The sequence below is a fragment of the Canis aureus genome, chromosome 19, assembly GCF_053574225.1.
Source record: "Canis aureus isolate CA01 chromosome 19, VMU_Caureus_v.1.0, whole genome shotgun sequence".
In the NCBI taxonomy this organism is placed as follows: Eukaryota; Metazoa; Chordata; class Mammalia; order Carnivora; family Canidae; genus Canis; species Canis aureus.
Genome location: NC_135629.1, coordinates 56,953,284 through 56,980,486, shown reverse-complemented (window position 1 = coordinate 56,980,486; position 27,203 = coordinate 56,953,284). Strand labels below are relative to the sequence as shown.

The window sequence follows — 27,203 nt, the reverse complement described above, 5'->3', positions numbered from 1 at the left end:
GGTCCCTCTGTCCCTCACTGTCCGGGCCGGGTCCTCACTCTCCCCGCCCCAGCGGCTCCCCTCCCTGAAACTCGAGACGCTGGCCAGACTGCAGGACTTTCACCCCTGCCACTGGGGCCCCTGGAGGTGCGGTCAGCTGCCCCGGACCCCGGGCCGCTGTCTCTGGAGAGGAGGAGGGTCAGGCGGGCACAGGACACTCACCTCCGTCGGGACCATCTTCTTCTGTGCCAAGCCTGCGGGAGAGAAGGGAGAGGCTTCAGCCTGGAGCCGGGGCGGCCCTCCACCCGCTGTCACCACCCTGCCTCCGCCACACACAGGTGCCTCTGACCCCACTCAGCCCTGCACCCCTATGGAGGGATGGGAGGACCGGGGGTGTGAAACGGGCAAGGATGCCAACCCACCACGGACGCCTCAAGACGTCAGGTACCCCGTGGCAAACAACTGGCTGAACTGACAAAGCCGTCTACACCCGCTGGTGGGAGCAGGGGTTAACAAGGAGAGGCTCGGGCCCCCGTTGGGTCGGTGGGAAGGGCCAGTGCCCAGGGCTGCGGACATGGCCCCCTGGCTCCTGTCCACACAGTCCCCGGGGAGAGCTGCTTGCCACGGAGAGAAGTCGGAGGCAGCGGAGCGCTTTGGGGGGCCCTCCCCCCAATCCTGGCTCCCGTGAGGCCACCAGCGACCTCTCTGAGCCTTGGCACCCTCCCCTGGAAGGCAGGCTTCTGCTGAGGACTGTGTTCAATGAGTGTGGATGGCAGATAGGGCCACTCCCTGCGGATGACGGGCTCTGCAGGGGGGCAAGGTGGGGGCGACCCTGGGTTCCCGGGGGGCCTCACGAGAGGGAGCCAGAGGTGGGAGCCCCAGAGACCGGCAGACCCCCACGGAGGTGAGGACAGAGGAGGGGCCGCAGGCTGGGGAGGGCCGCCTCTGGAAGCTGGGGGGCAGGAGCGGGTCTCCCTGGGGCCCCGGGGGGGTAGAGGGGGGCCAGCCCTGCCCACACCTGGGTTTTAGCCCCGGGAGACCCCTTTTAGGCCTGTGACCTCCAGAGAGTGACACAGGTGTGTGGTTTTAGACCAAGCCGTGGTGACTTGTCACGGCGGCAACAGAAGCTCATACACGGTGTCCACCACGTGTCCGGCTGGCAGGAAGGCAAGTGGGACCAGGACAGACACCGCCCCCACCTGCAAGGGCTCACAGTCGGGGGGTGGGGGGCAGAGAAGGCCTGGCCAGTGTGGAGAGAGCCAGGAGGAGGGCCTGGGGTGACGGGTGAGGGGTCGGGTCAGGTCGGCAAGGGAGGGCTGGGGCTTTTCCCCCAGGGAGGTGGGAGCTGGGCGGGGGGGGGGGGTCTGGCTCGGGTGCTCACGGGTGCCCTCTGGGGGCCGCCGTGGGGAGGGCAGGGGGTGGGGAGGAGGGTGGGGGCCCAGCTGGGTGGAGAGGGAGGCGATGGGGTGCACCAGGTGGAGGCCCAGGAGGGAGAGGGGTGCGCAGGTTCTGACAGGTGTCAGGTTAGGCTACGCTCATTGGAAGCAAAGTGAAGAAAACAAGAAGTCGAGAATGACTTCTCGGATTCAGAGAAGGATTCTGACTGCAGCAGTGACAGGACAGGACACACGGCCTCAGCCGAGATGAGTGACGGGGCAGGACGGTCGGGGACAGTGTGGCTGAGCTGAGTGAGGGACGCCCCGGACCCTCGGGCAAGGAGACCTCCAGGGTCAGCAGACCTTGGGGGGGGGGGCCAGTCTGGAGACAGGACTGTGGGCATCGTCCCGCCATCGACAGGGGAGAGTGGACGAGGCTACTAATGGGAATAGGGCTTCCTCCAGGGGACGAGAATGTTCTAGAATCAGCGTGTACAGTTGCACCACATTGCGAACACACGAAAACTAAATTGTAAGCTTAAAAGTGTGAGTGACGGCACATGGATTACACTTAGAGGAAAAGCGACCCCAGGGGACCCTGAGTGGGGAGGGGGGTCCTCGTTCAGCCGTAACCACCTGCGCCTCAGCCATATGCTGGACGTGGTCTAGCCAAGGAAACGGGCTCGGTGGGCGACAGGCCGATACCAGGGGAACACCGGCTGCCGGGCGCCCCCAGCTTGTCAGGGGCAGCGTGGCAGCTCCAGGCCACACCAACACCAGCATCTGAGACGCCGTCCTGCCCAGGCCTGACCTGCCTGAGGACACCCGATGACACGACCAAGCTGCCGCTGTGTCACCTGCTTCGTGACTGGGGTCCCCGTGACAGCCACACTCTCTAGCCCGACTCACATGCGGGCTAATAAAAGGGAGACTCAACCTCCCACCTGGAATATTCTGGACTCCGTGACAGAAGGGGCCGCAGGAAGGCCACACACTGGCTCGGGTGAGAGGGGGGGGCCCGACTGCCCCACTGCAGCAGGATGCCGGGAGCGGCCCGCTGCTCTCCGACGGCGGCTTCGGGGGCGGTGGCTGCTCCGGGCCGGCGGGCTGCTGGAGGCCACGCTGTGTCGAGCTCCTCCCAGCCCCCAGCCCGAGACGTGACCATCCTCTTCTGAGCGAGCCACCCCATTTTTGAGGAAATTTTTTAAAAATAGCCTGGGGGATCCCTGGGTGGCGCAGCGGTTTAGCGCCTGCCTTTGGCCCAGGGCGCGATCCTGGAGACCCGGGATCGAGTCCCACGTCGGGCTCCACGTTGGGCTCCCGGTGCATGGAGCCTGCTTCTCCCTCTGCCTGTGTCTCTGCCTCTCTCTCTCTCTGTGTGACTATCATAAATAAATAAAATTAAAAAAAAAATAGCCTGGGGAGGGAGAGAGTGGGCCAGGCTGGACCAACACCTGCCTGGGCCCAGCTGGGCCGGCCGCCGGGCGGAAGAGGGGGGCGCCTCGGCACCAGGGCCCCGACTGCTCAGGGCGAGGCGGTGTCCCTGCTGCGCCGCTGCGTGACTCGGGCACATCCTCCGCCTCCCTGAGCAGCTTCCTCTGGTCTCCCCGCGCCTCCATGGGTGGCCGCAGCCAGCTCTCCGGAGCTGGGCCCCTCGCCCTAGCCTACCACCCGGCGCCACCATCGGGTCCTGCTGCGGGCCGCCGGGTCACTCCTGTGCAGGTGACCTCACAGCCCCACATGCTCCTCTAGGGCCAGAGCCAGGCCGAGCACCCACCCTGGGAGGTAGCTGCTCCCGCCCTGGCCTGCGGCCACCTTCACCAGGCAGCTCCCTGTCCCCCCACCGCCCTGCCCGGCTCCCTGTCCCGGGCCCCAGCCACGCCCCTGTCCCCCTGCCCGGCGCCCTGGCCCCGGCCCCCCGCCCCCCACCTGGCTCCCGGTCCTGGGCCCCCGCCGCCCTCAGTACACGCTGCTCCCACGCCTGCCGCCTTCTCCACTCAGGAACCGCTGCTCCTCCCTGCAGACCCTGTCCTGTCCCTCCGGGCGACAATGACGTCAACATCCGTCCTCCCCGCAGGAGCTGGGGTCCTCCTCCCTCAGGGCTGGCCCTGCCCTTAGCAGGCACCTACTAACGTTTGCCGACTGACAACCGTTCCTCTCCCCTCCGCACACACATGAGCTTCAGCAAGAGCCGCTTCTCCACGTTTGCTTCACGTGGAAACTGAGGACTGCGGGGCCCCAGGACCAGACATGAGCCTTCCCATCAGCCACCTGTACCCTTACAATCCGTCCAAAACCTGCCCCCGTCCCTGACCCTCTCAGCCATCACCTGAGCACGGTCCCCTCCACCCCATCCCAGGCTCCTGCCCTCACCCCCGTCCGTCCTCCCCGCGACGGTCCCCAGAGGGCGCCTGTGAGCACCTGGGTCAGGTCCCGCCCTCCTCTGCCCGCAGGGGAGGGGGGAGACAGGACAAGTCCAAGGCCTCCCTGGGTCCCCAGGGCCCTGCACGACCTGCTCCGTCCCCTCCCTGTCCTCCCCTCCTCTCTTGGGTCCTGCCCCAGGGCCTTTGCACAGGTTGGGGCCCCTCCCCACCTGAGACACCACTCCCAAGACACTTGAGGGGTTTGTTCCCTTGCGTCATCCAAGACCTGGCTCAAACGTCCCCCGCTGTGAGGTGTCCCCCAACCACCTCACCCCAAACAGCCCCTCTGAGGTCACTCCTCACCTCCGCCTGCTCAGTCTCCCAGGGACTCAGCAGCACCTGGCGCCTCTGTGCGATGTCTCCCCCACTACGGGGAGACCGGGTCTCCCCTGACAGACACCTCCAGCGCTCTCCGAGGGCGGGTCCCCACTGGACAGGGGCCGCAGAGGGGCACGAGGCCCGGCAGCTCTGCGCAGAGGCCAGGCGCCAGGGCGGGGCCGCTTCCCAGAGCAGGACTGCCGGGTGCCCAGGACGGGTGCCGGGTCCCCGTGACTCAGAACAAACAAGAAAGCACGGGGACAAGGCAGGCCGGGCCAGCAGCCACGAGGAGCCAGGAAGTGGCGCGGAGGCCCGGCCGCACACACTTCCCTCATTAGCTAGAATGATCTGGCCCCTGCGGGCCGCCGGCGAGGAGCCTGGGGGAGCCCGGCAGCCTCTGGGGGCAGCGCCCACCCTCACCTCGGTCAGGCTCGGCCGCCCAGACGCTCACAAGCCCCACTCGAGAAGTGGAAGAAAGTCTCCCGTGGCGGAGGGAACGGGGCCAGGTCTTTGCATCCACGTGATGCTCTGAGCAGCAGAGGGTGACCCCAGAAGCCGGAGGGCGCGGCAGTGCTGGCGGCTTCTGACCCGCCCCCAGGAACCCTGCGCCCCAAGGTCCATGGCGGGGTCTCTGCCAGAGACCGGAGAGCCCGTGGGGACAGGCAGGCGGCCCCCAGCTGAGGGCTGGATTTCGTGCCACCTGCTGAGCGTGGCTGCGTGGCTGACCCCAGGTGAGGCCGCGGAGGAACCGCCCCGCTGAAGCTGGGGACAGAATCACGAGCAAACACGCAGGTGTTCTCGGCACTAAGCTCTGGGGTGGTTTGTTACGCAGCATCAGCGGACTGGGGCTGGTATTATACGTGCACGTGGAGAGTGTTTCTAAAAGGAATACAATGACCTATTACCAGGGACTTCGGGGAGACAGAAGGGAAATAGAATTTTAAGTCTTGTATCCAATTAAAATTCCTTACATTCAAGACAGCGTTAAAAATATTCAAATGGTAGATGATTAAGTCATACAAAGGATGAAGTGCTGACACGCGCTGCCCTGCAGACGGACCCCCGAGCCCACGACCCTTGGGGGTGCGGGGTAACCAGACATATGAGGCCCCACAGCGTGAGTCCATGTGTGACACGTCCAGGATGGGCTCTTCCATGGACAGGGAGGGGGCTCCTGGGGGTCGGGGGGAGGGGGACGGGAAGTGGTCACTAATGGGGACTGGGTTTCCTTCGGGGTGATGGAATGTTCTCGAACTAGACAGTGGTAACAGTGGCACAACAGGCGAATGTAGTAAAACCCAATGAATTGTACACTTTAGAGGGTTTTTTAAAGACTATTTTAATTTTTTTAAAGTTTTTATTTATTTGTGAGAGACACAGAGAGAGAGGCAGAGACACAGGCAAAGGAAGAAGCAGGCTCCATGTGGGGAGCCCGATGGGGACTCGATCCTGGATCCTGGGATCAGGACCTGAGCCGCCCAGGCATCCCAAGACTATTTATTTTAGACAGAAAAAGACAGCGAGAATGACCATGAGCAGGGGAGGAGCAGAGGGGGAGTCAGAACTGCAAGCTGACTCCCCACTGAGCATGGAGCCCCATACGGAGCTCGATCCCATGACCCTGAGATCACAACCTGAACCAAAACCAAGAGTTGGATGTTCAACAGACTGAGCCACCGAGGTGCCCCAATGGGGTGAATTTTATGGCATATGAACGCATCTCAAAAATGAATCCCTTAGTTGCATAACCACTGCCCAACGATACCCACCATCCAGAATGTTCTCTGGACTCTAGTCTTTCTGGCAGGTGGTGCTGCAACGTGAGAGAAGGAGTGGCCCAGGTCACGCTGCCCCAGGCAGGGAGGCCAGAGGGTGCCTGTGAGCTCCTGGGACAGATGCCACCTGACTTAATGGTCTCGTTCTGGTACCAACATTTTACAGGGAAGGCAGGGAAAGGGTTTGAAGAAATTCACCCAGGTCGAAAGTGAAAAACCTAAGGATTACATCTCAGAATCCAGATAGGCATTGAACAAAATTCAACAGATTTCACATCCAAAACTATTAGAAACCAGAGAAACAAACAGAAAATGGGGGCCGGACAGGGGTAAGAACTGCCTTTACTTGAAAAAACACCATAAAGCGAAAGCCCACAGCAAACACGCAGCGTCCACCGCCAGAGGAGTGCAGCCGAGAGCCGAGAGCTGGCCACTGCAGTATGACAAGAAAAAAAAAAAAGGAACAGAGACCAGAAGGAAAGGCAAAATTTTAGGAATCCCAGAGAACCAAGCGGCCGACTGCTAGAACTAAACAGAGCAGAGCAGGTGGCCGGCAACTCACCCGAGGCCTGCACCGCACGTGTGCTGAGGAGGCGGCTCTGGGAGCTTCTGCCCCTTGCTCCCACCACCTGCTCTTTATCCGGCCGCCTCTCCCAGGTTTCACGCTTCGGTTAACTTTTACCTGTCAGATGTACAATAAGCGGACCCTGGGAAGGTTCCCCGTCCCCCAGGGGCACCAAGGCCCCAGAGCGGGGAGGGGATACGGGGGGGACAGGTGGACGGAAGGGGGGGATGGAGGGAGGTAAGTGGGGAGAGGCGCGAAGCAAGCACAGCAAAATGCCAATGGTAGGACCCAAGTGGTACGCAGTGCGCGTCCACTGTCCCATCCTTTCAACTTTTCTGCCCGGCTGAAAATTTTCCTGATGCGATCTTTTCCCTCTGGGTTAAAGGTGGAGTTTGACTTTCACCGCCAGGTGTTTTCAAGCTTAGGAGAAGCACGTTTTTTTGAGTTGATTCTGCCCAAGGAAATGTGAGCAATCACAAGGGAAGCAGCAGTTGTTACGGAGCACCGTGTGCGAGGCTCCGTGCCTCTGCACGTTCACCCAGCAGACCTTCAAGAAGGCACATTCCCACCTCAGGGCCTTTGCACTCACCGCGCCCTCTGCCAGAATGCACTATCCATCTCCACATGCCTGGCTGCTGTCTGTCCTCCACCACCCAGGTCTCCCTTGAATATCGCCTGCTGGAGGGACTGTCCTTCCCACCCCCGACCATGCCTGCTTGATTAATTCATGACACACCTCGCTGTCTGGAGCTAATTGCTCGGCCGCCTTGCTCCTTACCAATGGAGCAGGGACCAGGACTGTCTTGCTGACATTACTTCCCCACGGCCTAGCCCAATCCTGGCACACGGTCAGAGCGCGGCGGCCACAGGTCCCGTGGGGCTGGGCGGGGGACGCTGGGACGGACAGGTGGGCCTGGATCTGGGAAGCACCCTGGAGGGAGGACAGCCCGGCTGTGAGAGGGGAGCACCAGGGAGGACACGATGCCAGGGACTGGGTAGGGTGGACAGCAGAGGCGGGACACCTGGATGTGGCCAGATGCTCAGGGCGGGGCACACACGCAGGACAGTGCCTGAAGGGCATCACAGGTGCTCGATCAACGTCCCTGTCAGGACTGGATACACAGACACTGTGGTTAGCACCCCCCACCCCACACTGTCCAAAACCCGGTTGGGCTGGCCCCCAGGGCACGTGGGAAACGCATCCCACTCAGTCCCCTCACGCCAAGGAGAACATACCGCGTGGGCGCTGGGCAACCACACGGGGCCTCAGCAGCAGCAGGACAGCCTAGAACAGCCTAGAACTTCAGAAGACAGGGCAAGTCTCCAACCAGGGCCTGGGGATTAATCCAGCTGTCCTCCCCCTCTTGGATGCGCCTCCCCCCACAGGTGTGCCTGCATCACTCGGAGCCCCTGCAACACTGAATGGGGTCAGGTCAGGAATTAGGAATCTTCCTTAACAATCAACTACCCAGAGAACAGTCTGTTTCTTTCCTTTACTTCCTCACTTGCTCGTTCCAGACTGGGGAGCATTTCCTGCTCGCTGGGCCCTGCCGTGGGGATGAAGGGCTATGGAGGGAGGGGCACGGCCTAAACATGATGCTGAGTGACAAACGGATTTGAAACAAGGTGTAGGGATCCCTGGGTGGCACAGCGGTTTGGCGCCTGCCTTTGGCCCAGGGCGCGATCCTGGAGACCCGGGATCGAATCCCACGTCGGGCTGCCGGTGCATGGAGCCTGCTTCTCCCTCTGCCTATGTCTCTGCCTCGCTCTCTCTCTCTCTCTGTGACTATCATAAATAAATAAAAATTAAAAAAAAAAAAAAAAGAAACAAGGTGTAATATAAGGGACACCCCCAGGTTAAACAGATCTCGTCTTGTTTATCCCTTAAGTCAGGGGTCGTCAAATATGTCCTGTTAAAGACCAGAGGGACCCCGGGGAGGCAGGGACGGTGACCAGGGCAGAGGGGAGTGACATATAGGTGGCTCTCACCCAGGCCGGTCCTGCCCCACCTGGGGGGCTCCTGGTCCAGAGGCTGCTCAGCCTCCCCAGTGCCCGGGACGTCCCCCCCAGAACAACCCGGCTCTGTGTCCACAGTGCTGGAGACAGACTCTGGGGCTGCCATGGGGGTGGGAGTGGGAAGGACGAGGTGTCAGTATTCTCCAGGTATTTAAAACACTTTAGGGGGGTGCCTGGGAGGCTCAGGTCATGACCCCGGGGTCCTGGGAGGCTCAGGTCATGACCCCGGGGTCCTGGGATCGAGCCCCGCGTCGGGCCCTCTGCTCAGGGGGCGCCTGCTTCTCCCTCTCCCTCTGTGCGCTCTGGCTCTACCTCTCTGTCAGATAAATAAATACATCTTTAAAAAAGATGTTACGATAGGGCAGCCCGGATGACTCAGCGGTTTGGCGCCGCCTTCAGTCCAGGGCGTGATCCCAGAGACCCGCGTCCAGCTCCCCCTGCACGCAGCCGCTTCTCCCTCTGCCTGTGTCTCTGCCTCTCTCTCTCTCCCGGTCTCTATGAATAAATAAATAAAATCTTTAAAAAAATGTTACGATAAAAACATATTTGTACCATCCTGTGTGCTTCTGTCTGGCTTGCAGTTCCCCGTAGTAAAAAGCTACAGCGCGCACACCTTCCCCAGCGCTGGGCTGGGCCCCGGAAGCAGCTTCTCCAACCTCCTAACAAACACTCCTGCAGGCAACTGTCACCGGACCCACCTTACAGCCGGGAAGACTGAGGCTCAGACGTCCAGGCCAGTTCAAGGCAGCAGAGCTGGACTCACTGGTGACCTCTCACGAGGGCTGGCTCTCAGCTTTGCTCAAGGCAGCCCCAGCTGGCCTGTCCTGACGCGTGACCGGAAGCTTCCTCCCAAAGCCCTCCGGTGGCTTTCCCTGACCCCCCGGGCTGACCTGCTGCCCCTAAATGTGCTCCCTCGCGCGAGCCCGCGTCCTGCACCCATCTGGTCACTGTGTGACCCCCACCACCCTGTCTACGGGGCTCGAGCACAGAGCCCCTGCTGGGCCTAGTACTGGACCTGGTGCCGCGCTCTGAGCCCGTGCGACCTCCTGCCAAGCTCTCGGCACGCGGTGTCACCCACACCGTCACCGTCACAGGGACAGAGGGCGACTGCTCGTCTTTCAAGAACCTGGACACCCCAGGCTCACCCTCCAGACCCAGCACCCAGTAGTCACCCGCCCGCGCCCATGCACCCGCCAGCCTGTGGTCTGCTGTCTGCTCAGGTTCCTTCGCGCTGTGGGCCCTGGGCCATGCAGCAGCCGCATCTCCTCCCCACATCCCCTCTGCTTGGTGAATGCCTCCCCGGGGCCCATCCTGGGGCCTGGGGGTTCAGGGTTCTAGCCTCTCCTTGCAGCTTCCCTCTGGAACCCACAGCACGACACCACCTTCAGGGCTCTCCTGGCTCCAAGGACAGCTCCTCAGGACAGGTCGCTTCTCCCTGCCTCCCTCACTGACCCCCCTACCAGCCCTCAGGCACAGAGCTAGCCTCAGTGCACATGGCAGAGAAACCCTGGAGGGCTGCGTGGAGGCAGCTGAGGGCAAGCACCGCGGGACCCTCAGGGGAAGGGAAGGGCAGGGGGAATGCAGCTCTCACGTGTTCCCCGAGCTGGACATCTGATGAAGGGCTTCCCACCGGGCCTGTCCTGGGTATGCCTCTCACCCCTCTTCTTCAGAGGGTGAAACGGGCTCAAAGAAGGGGGATTAGGTGGCTTTGCGTTCAGTCAGACGCCTACCTCACACTGCTGGGACAACAGAGGGACATTCTTTTTAACAACTTTATTTATTGAGACAGAAAGATACAGAGAGATGCAGAGAGAGAGAGAGAAAGAGAGAGACCACGAGCAGGGGAGAGGCACAGAGGGAGGGAGAAGCAGACTCCCCCGCTGAGCCGGGAGCCTGACGTGGGACTCGATCCCAGGACCCAGGGATCATGACCTGAGCTGAGGGCAGACGCTTAACTATCTGAGCCACCCGGGGTGCACCAAGAGATATACAGGTTTCAAAGATTTCATTTCTTTATTTTAGAGAAGAGAGCGAGCATGAGGGGAGGGACAGAGAATCTCACACAGACCCCTCCTGAGCACAGAACCCGACACGGGCTCGATCCCACAACCCTGAGATCATGACCTGAGCAGAAGCTAAGAGGTGGACATTCCACTGACTGAGCCACCCAGGGCCCCTGTGCCTCCGTAAGATTTAATTTGAAAGAGAAAGAGAGAGAGAGAGAGAGAGGGAGAGGGAGAGAGGGAGAGAGACGGGGAGAGGGGCTGTTGTTAATATAACCCGGACCAGCAAACTGCGCCCTGCGGAACAATCCCACACGCTGTTTTATAAATGAAGTTTAATGGACACAGAGCCACGTGCACCCATTTCGGGATCCCTACAGCGGCTTTTGCGCTTCGACGGGAGAACGGGACGCTCGCCCCGGGCCCACCGGCCCTGCCCGGAAGCTCGCCAAGCCCCGACCGACGGAAGAGGGCAGGTGCGAGGAGCCTCCCCCCGGGCTCCTGGGGCCCCAGGACTGGCTCCCCCGCTGTCAGCGCCGCGGCCCTCCCGGCAGGGCCCCCAGGCAGGCGCTGACTGTCGGCTCTGAAGTCCCAGGGTAGGGTCCCCACGCGGCCCTGCAGCCAGCGGCGCCCTGCCTCGGGTGGGGGGTCGGGGCTCCTCGGGGGACGCCAGGTGGCCAACGCTGGACCCAGCCGGGACGGTCCGGGGACGAGGCTGACCTGGAGACGGAAGGGCAGGACGGGCGGGGAGGGAGGGAGCCCCGCCCCGGCAGGTGCCCCGCAGAACATCACGCGCTGTCTCAGGACCAACGTGTGAGGTTCCTTGGCCCAGTTTTCCTCCCAGATATATTTTTACTCCCCGGAAGCCAGGGCTGGGCTGCAACACCGCGCCTGAATTCTGAAATGCCAAGAGCGCTGAGGACGCAAGCGGGGCTGCCGGCAGAGGCCCCCGGCCCGGGGCTCGTCACGCCCGCAGGTGCGCGCCGGTCAGGCTCCAGGTGGACATTGCCTCGGCACGCGGTAAGCCCCAGGTGGGCCGGCCTCCCCATCAGGGCAGCTCCGGGCCTCCAGAATCCCGGGGCCAGCATGGGTGGCGAGCCGGGCCCGAACCAGGCCCCCGACGCCCGCCGGGCCCCAGGATCACCACGGGAGCCTTTCACCTTGAGGGTCCCTCCGCAACAGGCACGCGCTGGCTGCCCCACCCCGCGAGCCAAGGGCCAGCACGGCCCCACCCTCCGAAGCCCGCGCGGGTGGCCAGCCTCCAGGACAGCCTCCGGTGGGCCGGGCCCCCGCGTCCTCCTGCAGTGGCCGGTGGGTGTGGTCGACGGGGTAGGGCTCAAGCCAGACACCGTCATGTTCCCGGGTGGACGAGTGGCTGCCATGCCGGGAACCAAGGCCACCTGCCACCAGGCATGCAATGGAGTAGGTGGGGAGTGGCTCCTCCAGCCGCAGTCAAACCTTCAGGTGAGGCAGGAGGCTTGACTGCAAGCTGCTCTGAGACCCTGTGGAACCACGCAGCTCGGCCGCCCTCGGGTTCCGGACACACAGACATCATGAGATAATAAACACGTGCCACTGTCTAAAGCCACTACATTTGGGGTAATTTGTTTCACAGCAACAGCTACCTGATACACGCAGGGTTTCCACATGGCCCCCGAGTACAGATGAGGATGGCAGGCTGGGGGATGCCCACAAGGCTGGCTCTCTGCCCCCCATGCTCCTGCCACATGGCTTCCTCACTGTCCTCACATGTGCCAGGCAGTCCTGCCCCAGGGCCTTTGCACACACTTCTCTGGGATGCTCTTCCCCATCTCACCATTCAGGCCTGGATCAAAGTCTCCTCCCCAGAGAGAGGCCCTCCCTGCACACCTGGCTGAAGACTGCTCCCCACCCCACTTGCCCCATCATAACCCCTACCCCTGATCAGTTCAAAGCTCCTCCTTGCTCCTGCAGTCCCACTGGCTGCTCTCTTAGAGGCCAGAAGCCTCCTGAGGGCAGCAAGCACATTGTGCTTCATGGCCACAGCTCAGGGAGCTGCTCGGCAGGGCCACCCACACAGTATCTGCTCCCTCCTGCCTGGTGGTGACGCAGGGAGGCACACGGGGAGTCACGACAAGGCCTGGGGGCCGGGGCATGAAAAGCCTGGCTCAGGAGGCAGACAGGGGAGCAGGAGGCTTGGGGCACAGCCTGCTTTGTGTCTCTAACCACTGGGCCTCTCCTGCCTGACGCTCCAGCACCGGCTAGAGAGCAGCAGGGCCGCGGACACAGCACCAAGGAGCTGACGTTTGCTGAGCCTGAACGTGGGGCCGGCAGCGTGGGACACCCTTGCGTGTGAATTCACCACATCCTCCAGCAGCCCTAGGCGGTGGGTCTGCTGCTACCTACACTTAATGACGTGGAAGCCAAGGCTCCAAGAGGCCAGCCAGGCCACTGGCCTGAGGTGCCCCAGGAAAAAGTGGGAACAGATGAGTGTGATTCTGGGCAATCGGGCTCCAGCGTGAGCCGCAAGCACACAGAGGAAAGGAGACGCCGAAGCACTAGCCACACTATAGCCAGCAGAGCCTCCCTGGCAGAAGGAAGAGCCAGTGCAAAGGCCCTGGGGCATGACTGTGTCTGAGAGTGTCTAGCGGTCAAGTGACCATCCCTGCCGCCCGTGCTGCTCAGGAGCGCGGGACAGGGTGGGAATCCGGTCACAGGGGCAAAGGCTGGTGCGGGCCTCTTCCTGTGTTCCTTCCTTCTGGGCTTCCCTCCAGGCCCAGCATACAGTAAGCGCTTAGGGCTGATGAGCAAGCAGGAGTGCCCGGCCTGTGCACAATGGGATATCACATGGGCTTCAGAAGACCCCGGGGGGCCCTGAGCTGCACCCACAAGGACAAAGCCAAACCTAATGTGTTAAAGTGTAAACTGCAGAACACAGTGGAAGATTCCCAGTTCCCCATTTTTTTTCTTTTTTACAGATTTATTTGTTTTGGAGAGAAACAGAGCGAGTGGGAGGAGGGGCAGAGGGAGGAGGATCTCAAGCCGCCTCCCCACTGAGCGCGGAGCCCGATGTGGGGCTCAATGCCGGGACCCCAAGATCACGACCGGAGCTGAAACTGAGTCAGACGCGTCACCAACTGAGCCGCCCAGGCGCCTCTCCCATTTCCTCATTTCCTAACTGATGACAAAGCCACAGTAATCCAGGCCAGGTGGTCCCCACAGAGGCAGGGACATCGTGGAATGGTCCAGAATGCATCAGTGAGGATCCAGGCGTCCATGTGCACACTTGCAGCCCGCTGAGATCCACCGGGCACCACGACCCCTCGGTGGGGCGGGGGGGGGTGCAATCCCCACGCCGGGACGACAGGACCTCCCTGCGTGGAGGACGGAGCGGGGCCCCATCCCACACCACACACAGGACAGACCCCCAGCACAGCGGGACTCGAAACCGATGTAACGAACAGAGGAAAACACGGCCGAGCCTTTACCACGTCGGGTCCGGCCGTGGCTTCTTGCACGTGACAACGAAGCACAAGCAACCGAGGCAAAATAGACTGGACTTCCTCAAAATGAGAAACATTTGCGCTTCGGGGGCGGCGCCCGGCGGGCTCGGTGAAGTGTACGACTCTTGACTCTTGGTGGCCGGCTCTTGAGCATGAAGCACACTTGAAAAGTAAATAAATAAATAAAATATTTGTTACAAAATGTTTGCCTACACAACAGGAGAAAATATTTGTGGATCACAGGCCTGGGAAGGGACCGGTCTCTACGACACACAAAGGACGCTTAGGATTCAACAATAGAAAGAAAAACCACCCAAGGGAAGAACGAGCAAAGGCTCTGAACAGACACGTCCCCACGGAAGACGAACCCATGAAGAGGACTCCACGTCGTCAGCGGGATGCAGGCCCCCGGGGGGGGCACCTCACCCCCCAGAACAGCCAGAGCTGAGCTGACACCCGGGAGCAAGTACCGTCCAGGACGGGGGATCCGAGGCCTCATGCATGGCGGGTGGGATGGGAAGGGGGGCAGCTGCGGTGGGGGAGTCTGGAGGTTGTTCACAAGGTTAAACCCAGACTTTCCACGCGACCCAGCAACTCCGCAGCCGGGTGTCCGCCCACACGACAACCTGCCCACGCAGATGCACAGCACACCACCCGTTATTGGCAAAACAGCAGAAACGACCCAGTTGCATCAACAGATGAATGGATACACAGGACCCGCTCCATCCCCAGTATGGAACGAAGAAGAGCGAGGTGTCCACACATGGTACCCGTGGATGAAGCCCGAGCACATGACGCCTAGTGACAGCGGGGAGGGTGAAGGCATCCTAAGGGGGAGAGAGCACGTGCAAAGGTCCTGGGGGAACAGGATGGGATGCTTTTGAGCAAAGAACAGGATGGGTTTGGTGTGGCTGGAGGGGAGGGAGCAACTGGAGGAGCCGAGAATGGGGGCAGGGAGCAGCCTGGGGGGGCAGAGCCCCGACCAGCAGCCGAGCCTCTCCCCCCACACCCCCCCCAGATCTGTCCATCCCCTTCTGCTCCCCCACCTGAATCTCACTGCACAAAGTGAATGCGTTTCCAGAGCAATAAACAGGAAGCCTTGCAAAGGATGGGGGAGGGTGGCCATGGGTCCAGAACTCCGCAGGCCTCAGGCCAGTGGTCACTTTTCCAGAACCCCCCAGCATTCAAGAAAGAGGATTCCAGAACTTTCACCAGTCTTGCCACCAACACGGCCACACACAGGTCCAGGCCAGCACGGGCCTCCCCACAGAGTCCAGGGCCTGAAGCTTGAGAGAATCTGGCGGCTTCCTGAAGAAGCAGGCTAGGGGACCAGCGCTGAGCGAGCGGCGGGCGGAAGGCCTGGGGGTCGGGTCCACAGAGTGTGATCCTGGACCCCATCCTGGCGAGGAGACAGTCGCAGCCCTGAGGGACAGTTTTGGACTAACTGATATCCTGGGAATCCTGACCGTGCATCGGATCAGTGGTGACCTCGGGGGCGACTTGACCCCACACTTAGGGACGAGAACGTCTCTGATTTTAGGATCCGCAGCAGCTCGTTATTCGCGGGCCTGTACCAGCCGATCCACCCACTGGCCAAATCAACACCCGCGAGCCTTTCACCGTCACCTGCAGACACGCAGGGTAGTGAGAAATCTGTCACCTCCCACCCGTGTCCAGCTGAGGTCACTCTGCCTTCATGGTTCACCTCATGGACCACAGACACTTTCCACGGCCTAATGAGTGACGTGTCTTGAATTTTTGTGCTTTTTGTTGGTGATTTTCACAGGTTAAAACGGCCCCCAAGCGTCTGCCTTCGGCTGAGGTCATGATCGAAGGGTCCAGAGGTGGAGCCCCGTGTGGTGTCGGGCTCCCTGCTTCCCCCCAGTCCCCCCAGCCCCGGCAGCTCCCCCTGCTTGTGCTCTCCCTCTGAAAGAAATAAAGTGGCCCCCAAGCGTAGAGCCGCAGTGCTCTGGGGCCCGCGGGCGCAGAAGACCGTGTGTGACAGGCCCTCAGAAGGAAAACACTCGTGGGCAGCCCGGGTGGCTCAGCGGTTCAGCGCCGCCTTCAGCCCAGGGCCTGATCCGGGAGACCCAGGATCGAATCCCACGTCGGGCTCCCTTCTCCCTCTGCCTGTGTCTCTGCCTCTCTCTCTCTCTCTCTCTCTCTCTCTCTGTCTTTCATGAATGAATAAATAAAAATCTTAAAAAAAAAAAAAAAGAAAGGGAAAACACCCGTGTGGACAAGCCTCCCCCACGCATGAGCTCCAGCGCCGCGGGCCAGGCCCTCAGCCTTAGTGAATCGACCACACATACCTTACAGAGAGGCTCTGAGCAGAAACACACGTGACACAAGCTTCCACGATGAAACTGTGAGCAGAGGCTTGCAGGGACCTCACCCTGTGCGCCCGCGGGAGCCCTGCTTCCGTATCCACGGACTCGGTGTTCGCGCCGACCTTACAGGACAGAACCGACGCAAATGAGGAAAACCGGCCACCTGGGTGTATCAGGGCCAAAGGGGCATCAAGTCCGCAGCCGACTCTCAAGTGGCCCGCAGCATCTCTCTGTCTCCCTCACACACGCACGCGTGCGCGTGCGTGATAATACCCATTTGGTAAAAAGATAACGTAACGTGGTGAAGTGTGAGCAGCTGGCGAATCTCAGCTAAAGGCCTATGGGTGTTTGCTGCAGTATTCCTGCAACTTTTTCTGCAGGCTTGAGAATTTTCAAAACAGGAAGTTAAAAAAGAAAATGTACGGACACAGAAAACCACCTGGGATGACGGTTATCTCTCCTGGAAGCAGAGGGCGAGACAGGAATCTTCCCTCTCCCCTGACCACAGGTCTGATTGTTGCTTTTTTAAAGGAAACATGTTATTACTCGTCGTTACAGACTCGCCTGCTGCAAGAACCAGGCGGATGAGTGGGACAGAATAGAAAGTCCAGAAATAGAGCAGCCACGTGCACGAATCTGGTATGTGATAAAGGTGGCATCTCAAATCAGGGAGGAAAAGCAGCTTATCCAGAAAGTAGAGTTGGGACAACCCCGAACCACCTGGAAAAACACGGAACAGTAGACTCTCTTACACCTTGTGTAGGGATGAGTTCCAAATATAGCAAGATTTTAAATGTGTTGTTTTTTTTTTTTAAGTGAAACTACAGAGGCTCTAGAAAAATTATAACCTCAGAACAGGGAACTCTTCTGTCCACGACACCAAACCGAGAAACCGTAAGAGTAGAGATTGATAAGTTTGGCCACGTAAATACAAAGATATCTGCCTGACATTATTTATCATCATAAGAGATGAGAAAAGACCACTCATACCTGTGCATAAATTAAAAAGAACAAAAATGAACACTGTTCACGATATATAAAGAGCTTCCACCAATCAATAAGAAAAAGACCCCGAATGAATATGGGAAAGTTACAACCGCCCAGTTCCCAGAAGATACAGAGAGTTGTGAGACGTGAGTTATTAAATGTGGGAACAGGGGTGAGCAATGAGGAGGGGACTGGCCCAAGTGCACCTCGGGGCGTCCTTCATACACGAATACCCGAGGCTCACCCCACTTCCTTAAAGCTTCCAGGGGAATAAAGGCCAAGAAACGTGTGTACGGTGTAAACAAGAGACAAAAAGCAACTGTGACAAAACTGTCACCGTTTTGGGGGTTGCTTCTTCCAACCAAAAGCCAGGCTAAGTCCCCAAGACGCCTTCACACGGACTCAAGCTCGCGGGGCCCCTCGGGCTGGACCCCAAGCCTGTCAGGGTGGCCGGCTGGTAAAGCAGGTGCAGGGCCCCGTGGCTAATCCCCCGGGCCCATAATCCCCACACGGGGCAGCCCACAGCTCCAGGCCCCCCTGTCCAGCTGGCAGCGGCAGGCAATCCTCAGTGGGGTCTCAACCTGCCTTGTCACGAGTGGCGACACGTGGCTCAGCTACAGCAGCAGGCGGTGCAGACAGGAAGGCCCGGGAGCCCGAGACCCCCCTGGAGCCCGGGCCTCCCCAGCTCTGAATGCTGACATCACGAATCTGTCATTTGGTGAGCGCCACCCAGGGGCTGCAGGCCTCCCCCCCCCCCCCCCGTTCCTGCCTCCCGAATCCCCAGGACCCCACTGCCCTCATCTTGAAAGGAGTTGACATGGGGAGCAGCAACTGCACTGGCTCAGAGGCACAGCGTCCGGGGGGCAAGGGGGGCCGGACCCAGGCCAAGACCCTGCGTGCCCCTCCCACATCAGCACCAGCCTGCAACAACTTGCTCCTCCCCAGGCTCTCCCCAAGGCCCCCCACCAGCTCCAAGGCAGGGGCCAATCCCTTGTGGGTTCTTCGGCTCCCTCAGCCTCCATCCAGGCCCCCAGCACCGCTCAGCACAGCTCACCTGGTACCTGCCCTAGGAAGCTGGGCCAGGCCCCCCACCCCCACCCCACAACCCCACATGACTGGCCCTGCCCGTTTCAGAGCCACCCACAACACCAATTTTGTTCCCATGGATCAAATGACTCAAGCTCATGCCTACCTCAGGGCCTTTGCACGGGCTAACCCCTCTGCCCAGAACACTTGACCCGTGGCTGCACTTCTCACTTAGGCCACCCCTCCCCAACCACCCCACTGCAGCTGGCCCCACACTGGCAGTCGCCCCGACACTGGCTTCTTTTTCCTCTGCACGCTCACTACTGACCAGCCTGCTCTCACCCAGGGGACAACAAACACTTTCCACTTTCCGTAAAGCACAAGACCGTGAGTATGCCTGACATTGCAGGCCATGAAGTCTACGAGCAAAAAGTCTTCTCAGGCCACACGTGAGTGGGTGGGTGCAGCTGTGTGTGAATAAAACTACTGATGAAAACTGGTGCTGGAGGGGCTTGACCCCATGGCCCAGTGGCTGAGCCCCGACCCTGCCTGCCTGTGTGTCGAGAGCACAAGGGAGCCTCCGGGTCACTGCACCGGCCCAGCTGGCCCTCTGTGGGTGCCTGATGTTTAAGGGGCCTTGTTCAAAGACGAAGAAGCAACTGGGTGTCCCCAGGAACCCCGAGCCTGATGGCAGACCCCACCCCGCGCCAGGCTCTGCAGGCAGCAGGTCCAGCACGCGGCCCTTGACCGGAGGAGGGAGGAGCCCAGCACCCACCCGGGGCCAGCTAAGGGCCCAGGGCACTAAGGCCGTAGGGGCCACCGGCCTGACCCAGCCCCATGAGAAACGTGCAGCCGTCGCACCCATTTCCCAGGTGGACACCCTGAGGTGGGGGCCCCTGGCTGGTGGAGGACGCATGCAGGATGTGGACCAAGCAGTCTAGCTGCCAAGGCCTCTCCATGGAGGGGACGAAACTGGCAGAGGCAAAAGCGTCACGTTGCCAAGAAGCACCCAGGGCACAATTCCATCTGGGAGATTTCTGCCTCCGAAGCACACAGATGACTGGCAGCAGGGGGTGAGGGACCATGCGCCCACAACTACAGAGGAGGCCTCCGGTGACAATGCCCCACCCCAGCCCCGTGGGCTCCTGCTGGTTTTCAAGCACACAGGCCTTTGCCGGGGCTGTGCCATCTTCTTTTCTCTCCTTCAGGCCTCCTTCCAATGCTGGGGGAGGCCTCACTGACAAGGAGCTATTTGAGCAAAAACTTGAAAGAGCTAAGGAAGCAAACAACACAGAAATGACAAACATTCTAGACAGAGGGCATATGTGCAAAGGCCCTGAGGCAGGACCACACCTAGTGTGATGGAGGAACAGCAAAGGGGCCCACGTGGCTGGACCAGAGTGGGTGAGAGGGGGAGGGGGAGAGAGGGAGGAGGGGAGGCAGGTAGGTGGCGAAGGCCCTCATGGGCCTTGGGGAGGACTTGGGTTTTTATCCCAGGTAGGTGGGTGCCCTGGAGGGCGGTGGGCAGAGGAGGGTGGAACCTAAGTCTGTTTTTTTTCTTTTTTTAAAGATTTTAATTATTTATGAGAGACACACACAGGGAGGCAAAGACACAGGCAGAGGGAGAAGCAGGCTCCTTGCGGGGAGCCTGATGCAGGACTCGATCCCAGGACCCCGGGGTCACAGCCTGAGCCCGAGACAGATGGTCAACCACTGAGCCACCCAGGCGCCCCCTAAGTCAGTTTTTAATGGGAGCCTTCTGGAATGAGCTGTAGGGAGCACAGCAGGGACAGGGGACCAGGCCAGCGATGCTTGACAGGGCTAGACCAGGTGGGGCAGAGATGGGGGAAGAAGGAGGCAGACTCTGGGTCCATTGTGAAGACAAAACCAGCATAATCTGCCACCAGATTAGATGTGGGAGGGGGCTGGGGGGGTGCCGAGAACGAAGCCAACTGTTCTGTGACATCATGCAAGCACGAAGGACAGGAGGGAAATGGCTCCGAAAACCAGATCGCAGCTCAGGCCAAAAACCCACAGGTCCTAACAGTCGGCCCCGTGAACATATCCGACCCCCCTCCGGCCCTTCCTGGGCCAGGCTCGGGAGCAAGGAGCAGGGCATTTAAAGTAACCGGATTCTAAACACCACGATACCATTTCACCTCCACCTCACTGGCCAAAATCAAGGAGCGGGTAACATTCGGAGCTGGCACCACTATGGCGGAAATCTGGCCCCTGCCAGACCTTTCTAGAAAGTCAGTGGGCATCAGATACTGACGTTCAATCTGCTCGCCACCACCCAGCCAGTCCCAAGCAGGGGCTTCAACTGCTAGAAGGTAAAGGGCCACAGTCAAGGGCCACGATCAGAGATGTTTACCATAGCATCTCTCGAAACATTAAAAGGTGGACTCCGGTAGGTCCATTAAAATGGTCCTCGGTAGGAGGCTGGTTGAACCAGTAATGGCTGGTGCCTAGAACAGCCTGTGTCGAATGTTCATGAAACACTGTCAACAGGCTGACGCATGCTAACTCAGTAAGGCTCATGGCCAGCCCCAGGCAGGACACACATCACCCCACTTAACAGACGGGACTACTGAGGCCCAGCGAGAAGTCAAGGCATTTGCCCTTCAAGGTCACACAGCACTCGACCAGGGTTTGCACCCTCTTAACCACGGCACCATATTCTCTCTCTCTCTCTGAAGAAAGAAACTGATATCAACATGGGAGAAAAATTCAGATAAATTGCAAGATAAATGCAGATAAAAAGCAAGCCAAGTTATGGAATAAAAGATACAGTACGATGGTTCTCACCCGGGCTGACGGTGTCTCCAGGGGACACCGGAGGTATCTGGGGGCATTTATGGTCATCACGACTCAGGGGAGATGTTTCTGTCACTGAAAGGGCGGGGCCGGGATGCTGCCCAACACCCTATGGTGCCCAGGACGGTACTTCCAAAACAAAGAATTTTCCAGCCAAAAATGTCAATAGTGCCGAGGCGGAGAACCCCTGGTGCGGCATGGAACCATTTTGGCAAAAAATAAGCAGACGTGTTTATGGATTTCTACATTTCTAGGAGCAGTAGGAAAAGTGTGGACAGTTATTACCCAAATGAGGACTTACACCAGGAGAAATGAGTTTGGAAAGGGAGCGGTAGCTCTGCATTTTAAAGTTAGTGAAGTAAATGATTTGCTGGGGGAGTCAGATTTCTGCGGATCTTGGTGATGGGCAGTCAGGGCCGGTCCCTTATCTCCCACGTCCCCTTGCTTAAACCCGCCACCCCGCCACCGCTGGGGCCTGGGGCTCTATCTGCCCCCCGTGTGGCTCACTGAGCCCCTGATAAAATAAATGTTAGCTCTGTGGCTTCCTTGTGATCACTGGGTCGTGGGCTGATCTGTCTCTGAGCAGCCCAGGTCGGAGGGCTGATCGTGCGGGCCAGGGGTCTGATAAAGGAGCACGGCTGGGTGCCCGAACCACGTCTAGGGCCAGCCAGGCCAGGGCACCGGGCCCGGCCAAGAACAAGGGCGAGGCAACCGGCAACCGGATGGTGGAAGGGAAGCGGGTCATCTACCAAGCACTTCCAGATGGCAGTAGGGACAGAAGCGGCGGGAGCCTTCCAGAGCCTGGGGGAAGCTCGCTCGCTGGCCCTGGCGCTCTCTCCCCAGACATTTCGCCCAGCCCCCCTCCCCCCGCCCCAGCCACACAGCACATCCCGCCCTGCCTGCCAAGGAAGCTTCAGGAGGCCTGGGGGAGAAGGAGGACGGATGCCCATGTGGGTGTCTGCAGGGCCTCTGCTGGCGAGGGCTGCCCGAGGAGAGCGGAGGATCCTGCAGATCCGGAAACTTCTGTTTGGAAGCTTGAGAATGTGACCCAGAAGGAACCTTGGGGGACAAGGGGCCATCCCTCTGGGCAGCAGCTGGGCTCTGCGAGTGCCCCGGACACGGCTGGCCGGGAGCCTCCGGGGCTGGGCCGGGCCACCTCGCTCTGCACACCTGCTGTTCTGGAGGAGGCAGCCCCCTCCAGCGTCCAGGGAGAAGGCTGTGGGGTGAGGGGGGCCGCCTGTTTCTGCTCCACCTGCCTGCAGAGCCGTCCAGATGTCATGTCCTCAGCCCCCTCCTGTTGCAAGCAGGGAAACCGAGGCCCAGAACGGCAATGAGTGGCCAGTGCACTAGAAACTGGGGTTTGGGGGACTCCCAAATGAGGAGGAATGAGGCAGCCAGGAGGCTGACCCAGATGGCCTCAAAGACCCCCCGCCTCCCCCGTGGCAGCTCCTGGCCTTCGGCGCACCGCTCAGCAGAGGATGTGCCCACGGTTGTGCTGCGGGAGGCCCAGGGAGGGGGGCTGTCAGCGCCCCGGCCCCGCTCACCGGGCAGGCGCGGCCCCCGCCAACCAGACTGGGTGGGATGCGACCCCGGGCGCCCTCGGCGGGAGGCAGCGCGCCCACCCTCCGCGTGCACCCCCGCCCGCCCCGAGGTGCGGACCCCGGTTCCCTGCACGCCTCGGACGGGGGCTGCTCCCGAACCGGCCCCGCACGCGCCCCGGGAGCCCCCGGGCAGGGCGGCGGCCCCGCGAGCCCCGGCGAGGGGCGCCCCATCCCCCCCCGGGAGCGCCCCCGAGTGGAACGTTCCGGCCTCCCCGCGGCGGTCCCGGCGCCCCTCCGGCGCTCGGGCGGGTCCACTGGGCCGCGGCGGGGGGAGGCGGGCGGGCCCATCGGGGAGCGCGGAGGGAGGAGGTCCGGCCCCGCTACCTGCCGCCGCGCCGCTCTCCGTGGTCCAGGACGCCTCCGAGGTCACGGCCTCCGCCTCGGCGCTCTCCGCCTCGTCCGGCACCTCCAGCTCCATGGCCGCGCGCGGACCGGCCGGCGGGCGGGCGGCCGAGGCTGCACCCGAGCTGCGGCCGCCGCCGCCGAACAACAACCGCCGCCGGCTGGAGGGCGGAGGGAGGGGGCCGGGGGCGGGGCCGGGGCGGGCCGGGGGCGGGGCCTGCGTGCGCCTGCGCACAGCACATGCGCCGCCGGCAGGGGCTCGGGGCGGGCCTGCGTGCGTCCCCGCGCCTCGAGCGCCCCCAAGCGCCCGGGGGGTGGAAGGGCGGCGCCGCGCGCGTCCCTAAGGTTAGAGCCGGGATAACCCGCGCGGGTCACAGACCCAAGCGCTGCCTACGAGGAGCGGAGCGCTGTCAGCATCGCATCGCGGATGACAACTTCTGCGCTTTGTCGTCAGGAGCAGCTATGATGACGCAACAAATGACGCAATAAGTAAAAATAAACAGGATCTGTGTTAACGTGCACGGCATATAAATGACGCGGTAGGAAGGTACAGGCAAATTAATACCGCCAGACAAAAGTATATAATTTTGACAACAGAGATAATGTTAAAGCGTCGCAGACGTATATAATATATAACACTATGTATGATGTAATGCGAAGTTACAAATAACGATGCAATTAAATATCAGGCTAGATGCTAAAGCCTCTGAGTACAATCCCGTTGTAAGTTAGGGACCTATTTCTTGTTTGCCTTTTTTTTTTTTTTTTTTAAACTACTAATACGTTCCCGGTACCTAATATGGAGCATAACACCTAGAAGAAAATAAATATTTGAAAGTATTGATCAACCAGATTGGGACTCTTATCATTCCCATTTTACACACACAAAGAAAACAGGAAAAAAAGAAAGGAAGGAAGGAAGGAAGGAAGGAAGGAAGGAAGGAAGGAAGGAAGGAAGGAAGGAAGGAAGGAAGGAAGGAAACAGGAGCTCAGAGAGCTGAAGCCACCTGCTGGAAATCATAAATAAGGATGCTGTGAATCAGTGTGTTTACATACTGTATTAGGACTCACTGTGTTTGTGTCATTAAAGTTTAATGGTGAATTTTTTTAAAGATTTGTTTATGATAGACAGAGAGAGAGAGAGAGAGAGAGAGAGGCAGAGACACAGGCAGAGGGAGAAGCAGACTCCATGCCGGGAGCCCGACGTGGGACTCGATGCCTGGACTCCAGGATCACGCCCCGGGCCAAAGGCAGTCACCAAACTGCTGAGCCACCCAGGGATCCCCTTAATGGTGAATTTATTGATGACATGTCTAGGTTACTAATTCTGAGGCCATGATTCAGGGAGTAATAAATGTTGGTATTATTAGTTTCGTTCGTGACTAATGATTTCTGTTGGGGGGTGAGTGGGGGAGTCTGAGTACCCAGCCGGTGAGGGACAGCCTAGGATATTTTCACCCAGGCCTGTCTGACTCTGGAGACGTGGCCCTTCAGCACAGTCTGGGGTCCTGGCAAGGAAGTGGGAGACTGGACTCTGGGGTGCTTGGCAATGGGATGATGGGGATTGGGAAGATGGAGCAGGTCACAGTCAAACCCAGAGGTTAGAAAGATGTTTCTGAAATGTTTTCCATCAAAACAAGGAGGCAAATCAAGAAAGGAAAGGGATGGATAATAGGACTCAGGATGTGGCAAAAGGAACCCCCAGCTTAGCTGTGCCCTCTGTCAGAAGAGAGCCAACCCAGATCGGAGTCCAAAGACTTAAGGGAATCAAAGCATGAAGGATAAACAAAATGTGGCCCATCCACACACTGGAATGTTCTCCAGTCTTAGGAAGGAAGGGACCCTGACACCTGCCCCCACATGGATGGGCCCCGAGGACACCGGGCTCAGGGAGGGGACCCAGACCCAGAAGGACACTTCCTGTAGGACCCCACTCCCAGGAGGTCCCCAGAGAAGGCCCGTCCACAGAGACAGAGAGGAGGTGGTGAGAGCCAGGGGTGGGACCGGGGGCCGGGGTCAGTGCTTCCTGGGGACGGGGTCTCCATGTGGGGAGTTAGAAGGTTCTGGAGAACGATGAGTGTGCTTGATGCTACTTAGTTGTACACTTAAAAATGGCGAGAGTGGGAAATTTTATGTTGTGTGCATATTTTTTTTTTAATGATAGTCACACAGAGAGAGAGAGAGAGGCAGAGACACAGGCAGAGGGAGAAGCAGGCTCCATGCACCGGGAGCCCGACGTGGGACTCGATCCCGGGTCTCCAGGATCGCGCCCTGGGCCAAAGGCAGGCACCAAACCGCTGCGCCACCCAGGGATCCCTGTTGTGTGCATTTTATCATTTAAAACAACGTAACAGGGATCCCTGGGTGGCACAGTGATTTGGCGCCTGCCTTTGGCCCAGGACGCAATCCTGGAGACCCGGGATCGAATCCCACGTTGGGCTCCCGGTGCATGGAGCCTGCTTCTCCCTCTGCCTGTGTCTCTGCCTCTCTCTCTCTCTCTCTCTTTCTCTCTCTCTCTGACTATCATAAATAAATAAAAATTTAAAAAAATAAAAAATAAAACAACGTAACATAAAGCCTCCAGGAAGAACTCTTTGAATACACACCATGGATAGATCTCCTGAATCATCTTGAATCTGGTGTTTTGTTAAGATTTTGTTTCTTTAAGTCATCTCTACACCCCGCATGGGGCTCAAACTCACACGTCCCTCATCCTCCACTGACTGAGCCAGCCGGGCACCCCTCATTTTAAATCCATTTTGAAGGAAGATTAGAGGGATGGTCCTCGAAGCCTGGTCCTTGGACCAACAGCAGCAGCCTCAGCATCACCTGGGAGCTGGTTAGAAATGCAGATTCTTGGGCAGCCTCAGACTTCCTCTATCAAACACTCCATGAGTGGGTGGGACCTGTAATCTGGGTTTCGGGGAACACCCTCCGCCCCACCTCCTCCTCACCTGAACTCCAGGCAATTCAGATGCCTGGGTTTGAAAACCACTGGCTCAGACAACTGGAGAAGGGTTGGGGGCTGGGTCAATGATAAGGATCTTGAAAAAGAACCAAATTAAAAAAAAATCGGGATCCCTGGGTGTCGCAGCGGTTTGGCGCCTGCCTTTGGCCCGGGGCGCGATCCTGGAGACCTGGGATTGAGTCCCACGTCGGGCTCCTGGTGCATGGAGCCTGCTTCTCCCTCTGCCTGTGTCTCTGCCTCTCTGTCTCTCTCTGTGACTATCATGAATAAATAAATCAAATCTTTAAAAAAAAATCAACTTCCAGGTTGATTCTGAAAGTCTCCTGGAGGGAAGTCAATACTAACATCGAAAAAAAAAAAAGTGGCAAGACAGGTCTTACTTAGATATGCGGAAGTGAATGTCCAAATAATCAGTTAAAAGACGCTCAAGGAGGGGTGCCTCTGGGAAGGGAGGAACTGTGGGGTGGCAGTGGCACTGCTAAGTTTAGCAAACCTAAATGATGACTCTTTAGGGTGCATGCATTACTGGGGGAAAACACACACACACACACACCAAACAAAAAACAAACTGGTGTTGTGGGAGGCAGGAGAGCATGGTTAGGGAATGGAGGGGAGGGGCGGGGATCCGGGCGGAGGTCGCAGCTTCTGAGCCTCCTACCTCATCCCGTCGTGTTCCCATTTTACAGGCCGGAAAACTGAGGTTCCAGGGCTGAGGCCGGTTATCTGGTTTCTAGCGCCCCCTGGTGGCTGTTACCGCCAGCTCCAGGTTCTCCAGATAGGGACTCCGCGCTTCCCTCCATCATTCATTCATTCATTCATTCATTCATTCATTCATGCCACAAGTCTTCACTGAGCACCTACTGTGTACCGGGCACTGTTCCAGGCCATGGGGACATAGAACTGTCACGCGTGCCAATTTAAATGGAAAGCTGTAACGTCATCTTAAAGTTTTTAGTAACCACATCTCGAAGAGTGAAAAATGAACAGGGAAGATTACTTTTAACGATTAAATTTAATCTAACCCAAAACATCTGAAACTGTTACTGTTACTGTTCCAACACGGAATCAGTATTCAAAATAACGAGGTATTTTACGTTCTCTTTTGCACGCTGAGCCCCCCACATCCAGCGTGTGCCTTACACCTACCGGCACCTGAGGACGGATCATCGTGGCTAGAAGGTGCGGACCCAGCATG

General features: G+C 59.2%; 1 protein-coding gene across 14 annotated transcripts in view; it reads right to left on the bottom strand.

Annotated features, from left to right (window-relative positions):
* PIP5K1C (phosphatidylinositol-4-phosphate 5-kinase type 1 gamma) overlaps window positions 1-27,203 on the bottom strand; it is a 62,676-nt gene that overhangs the window by 27,844 nt on the left and 7,629 nt on the right. For 4 of the 14 annotated variants that reach the window (XR_013358357.1, XR_013358358.1, XM_077860482.1 and 1 more), the window contains exons 1-3: window positions 23,023-23,151; window positions 22,268-22,391; window positions 202-233 (exon numbers count right to left, since the gene is read on the bottom strand). Coding sequence is in view for 12 of the 14 variants with exons in the window: in XM_077860482.1 (XP_077716608.1) it covers window positions 202-233; window positions 22,268-22,376 (141 nt within the window). In the remaining 2 variants the exon portion in view is untranslated. Of the gene's footprint in view, window positions 1-201; window positions 234-4,081; window positions 4,275-6,433; window positions 6,498-13,922; window positions 14,100-22,267; window positions 22,392-23,022; window positions 23,212-27,203 lie in introns of those variants that run through there. The other 10 variants (XM_077860481.1, XM_077860489.1, XM_077860488.1 and 7 more) reach the window with 8 other exon arrangements.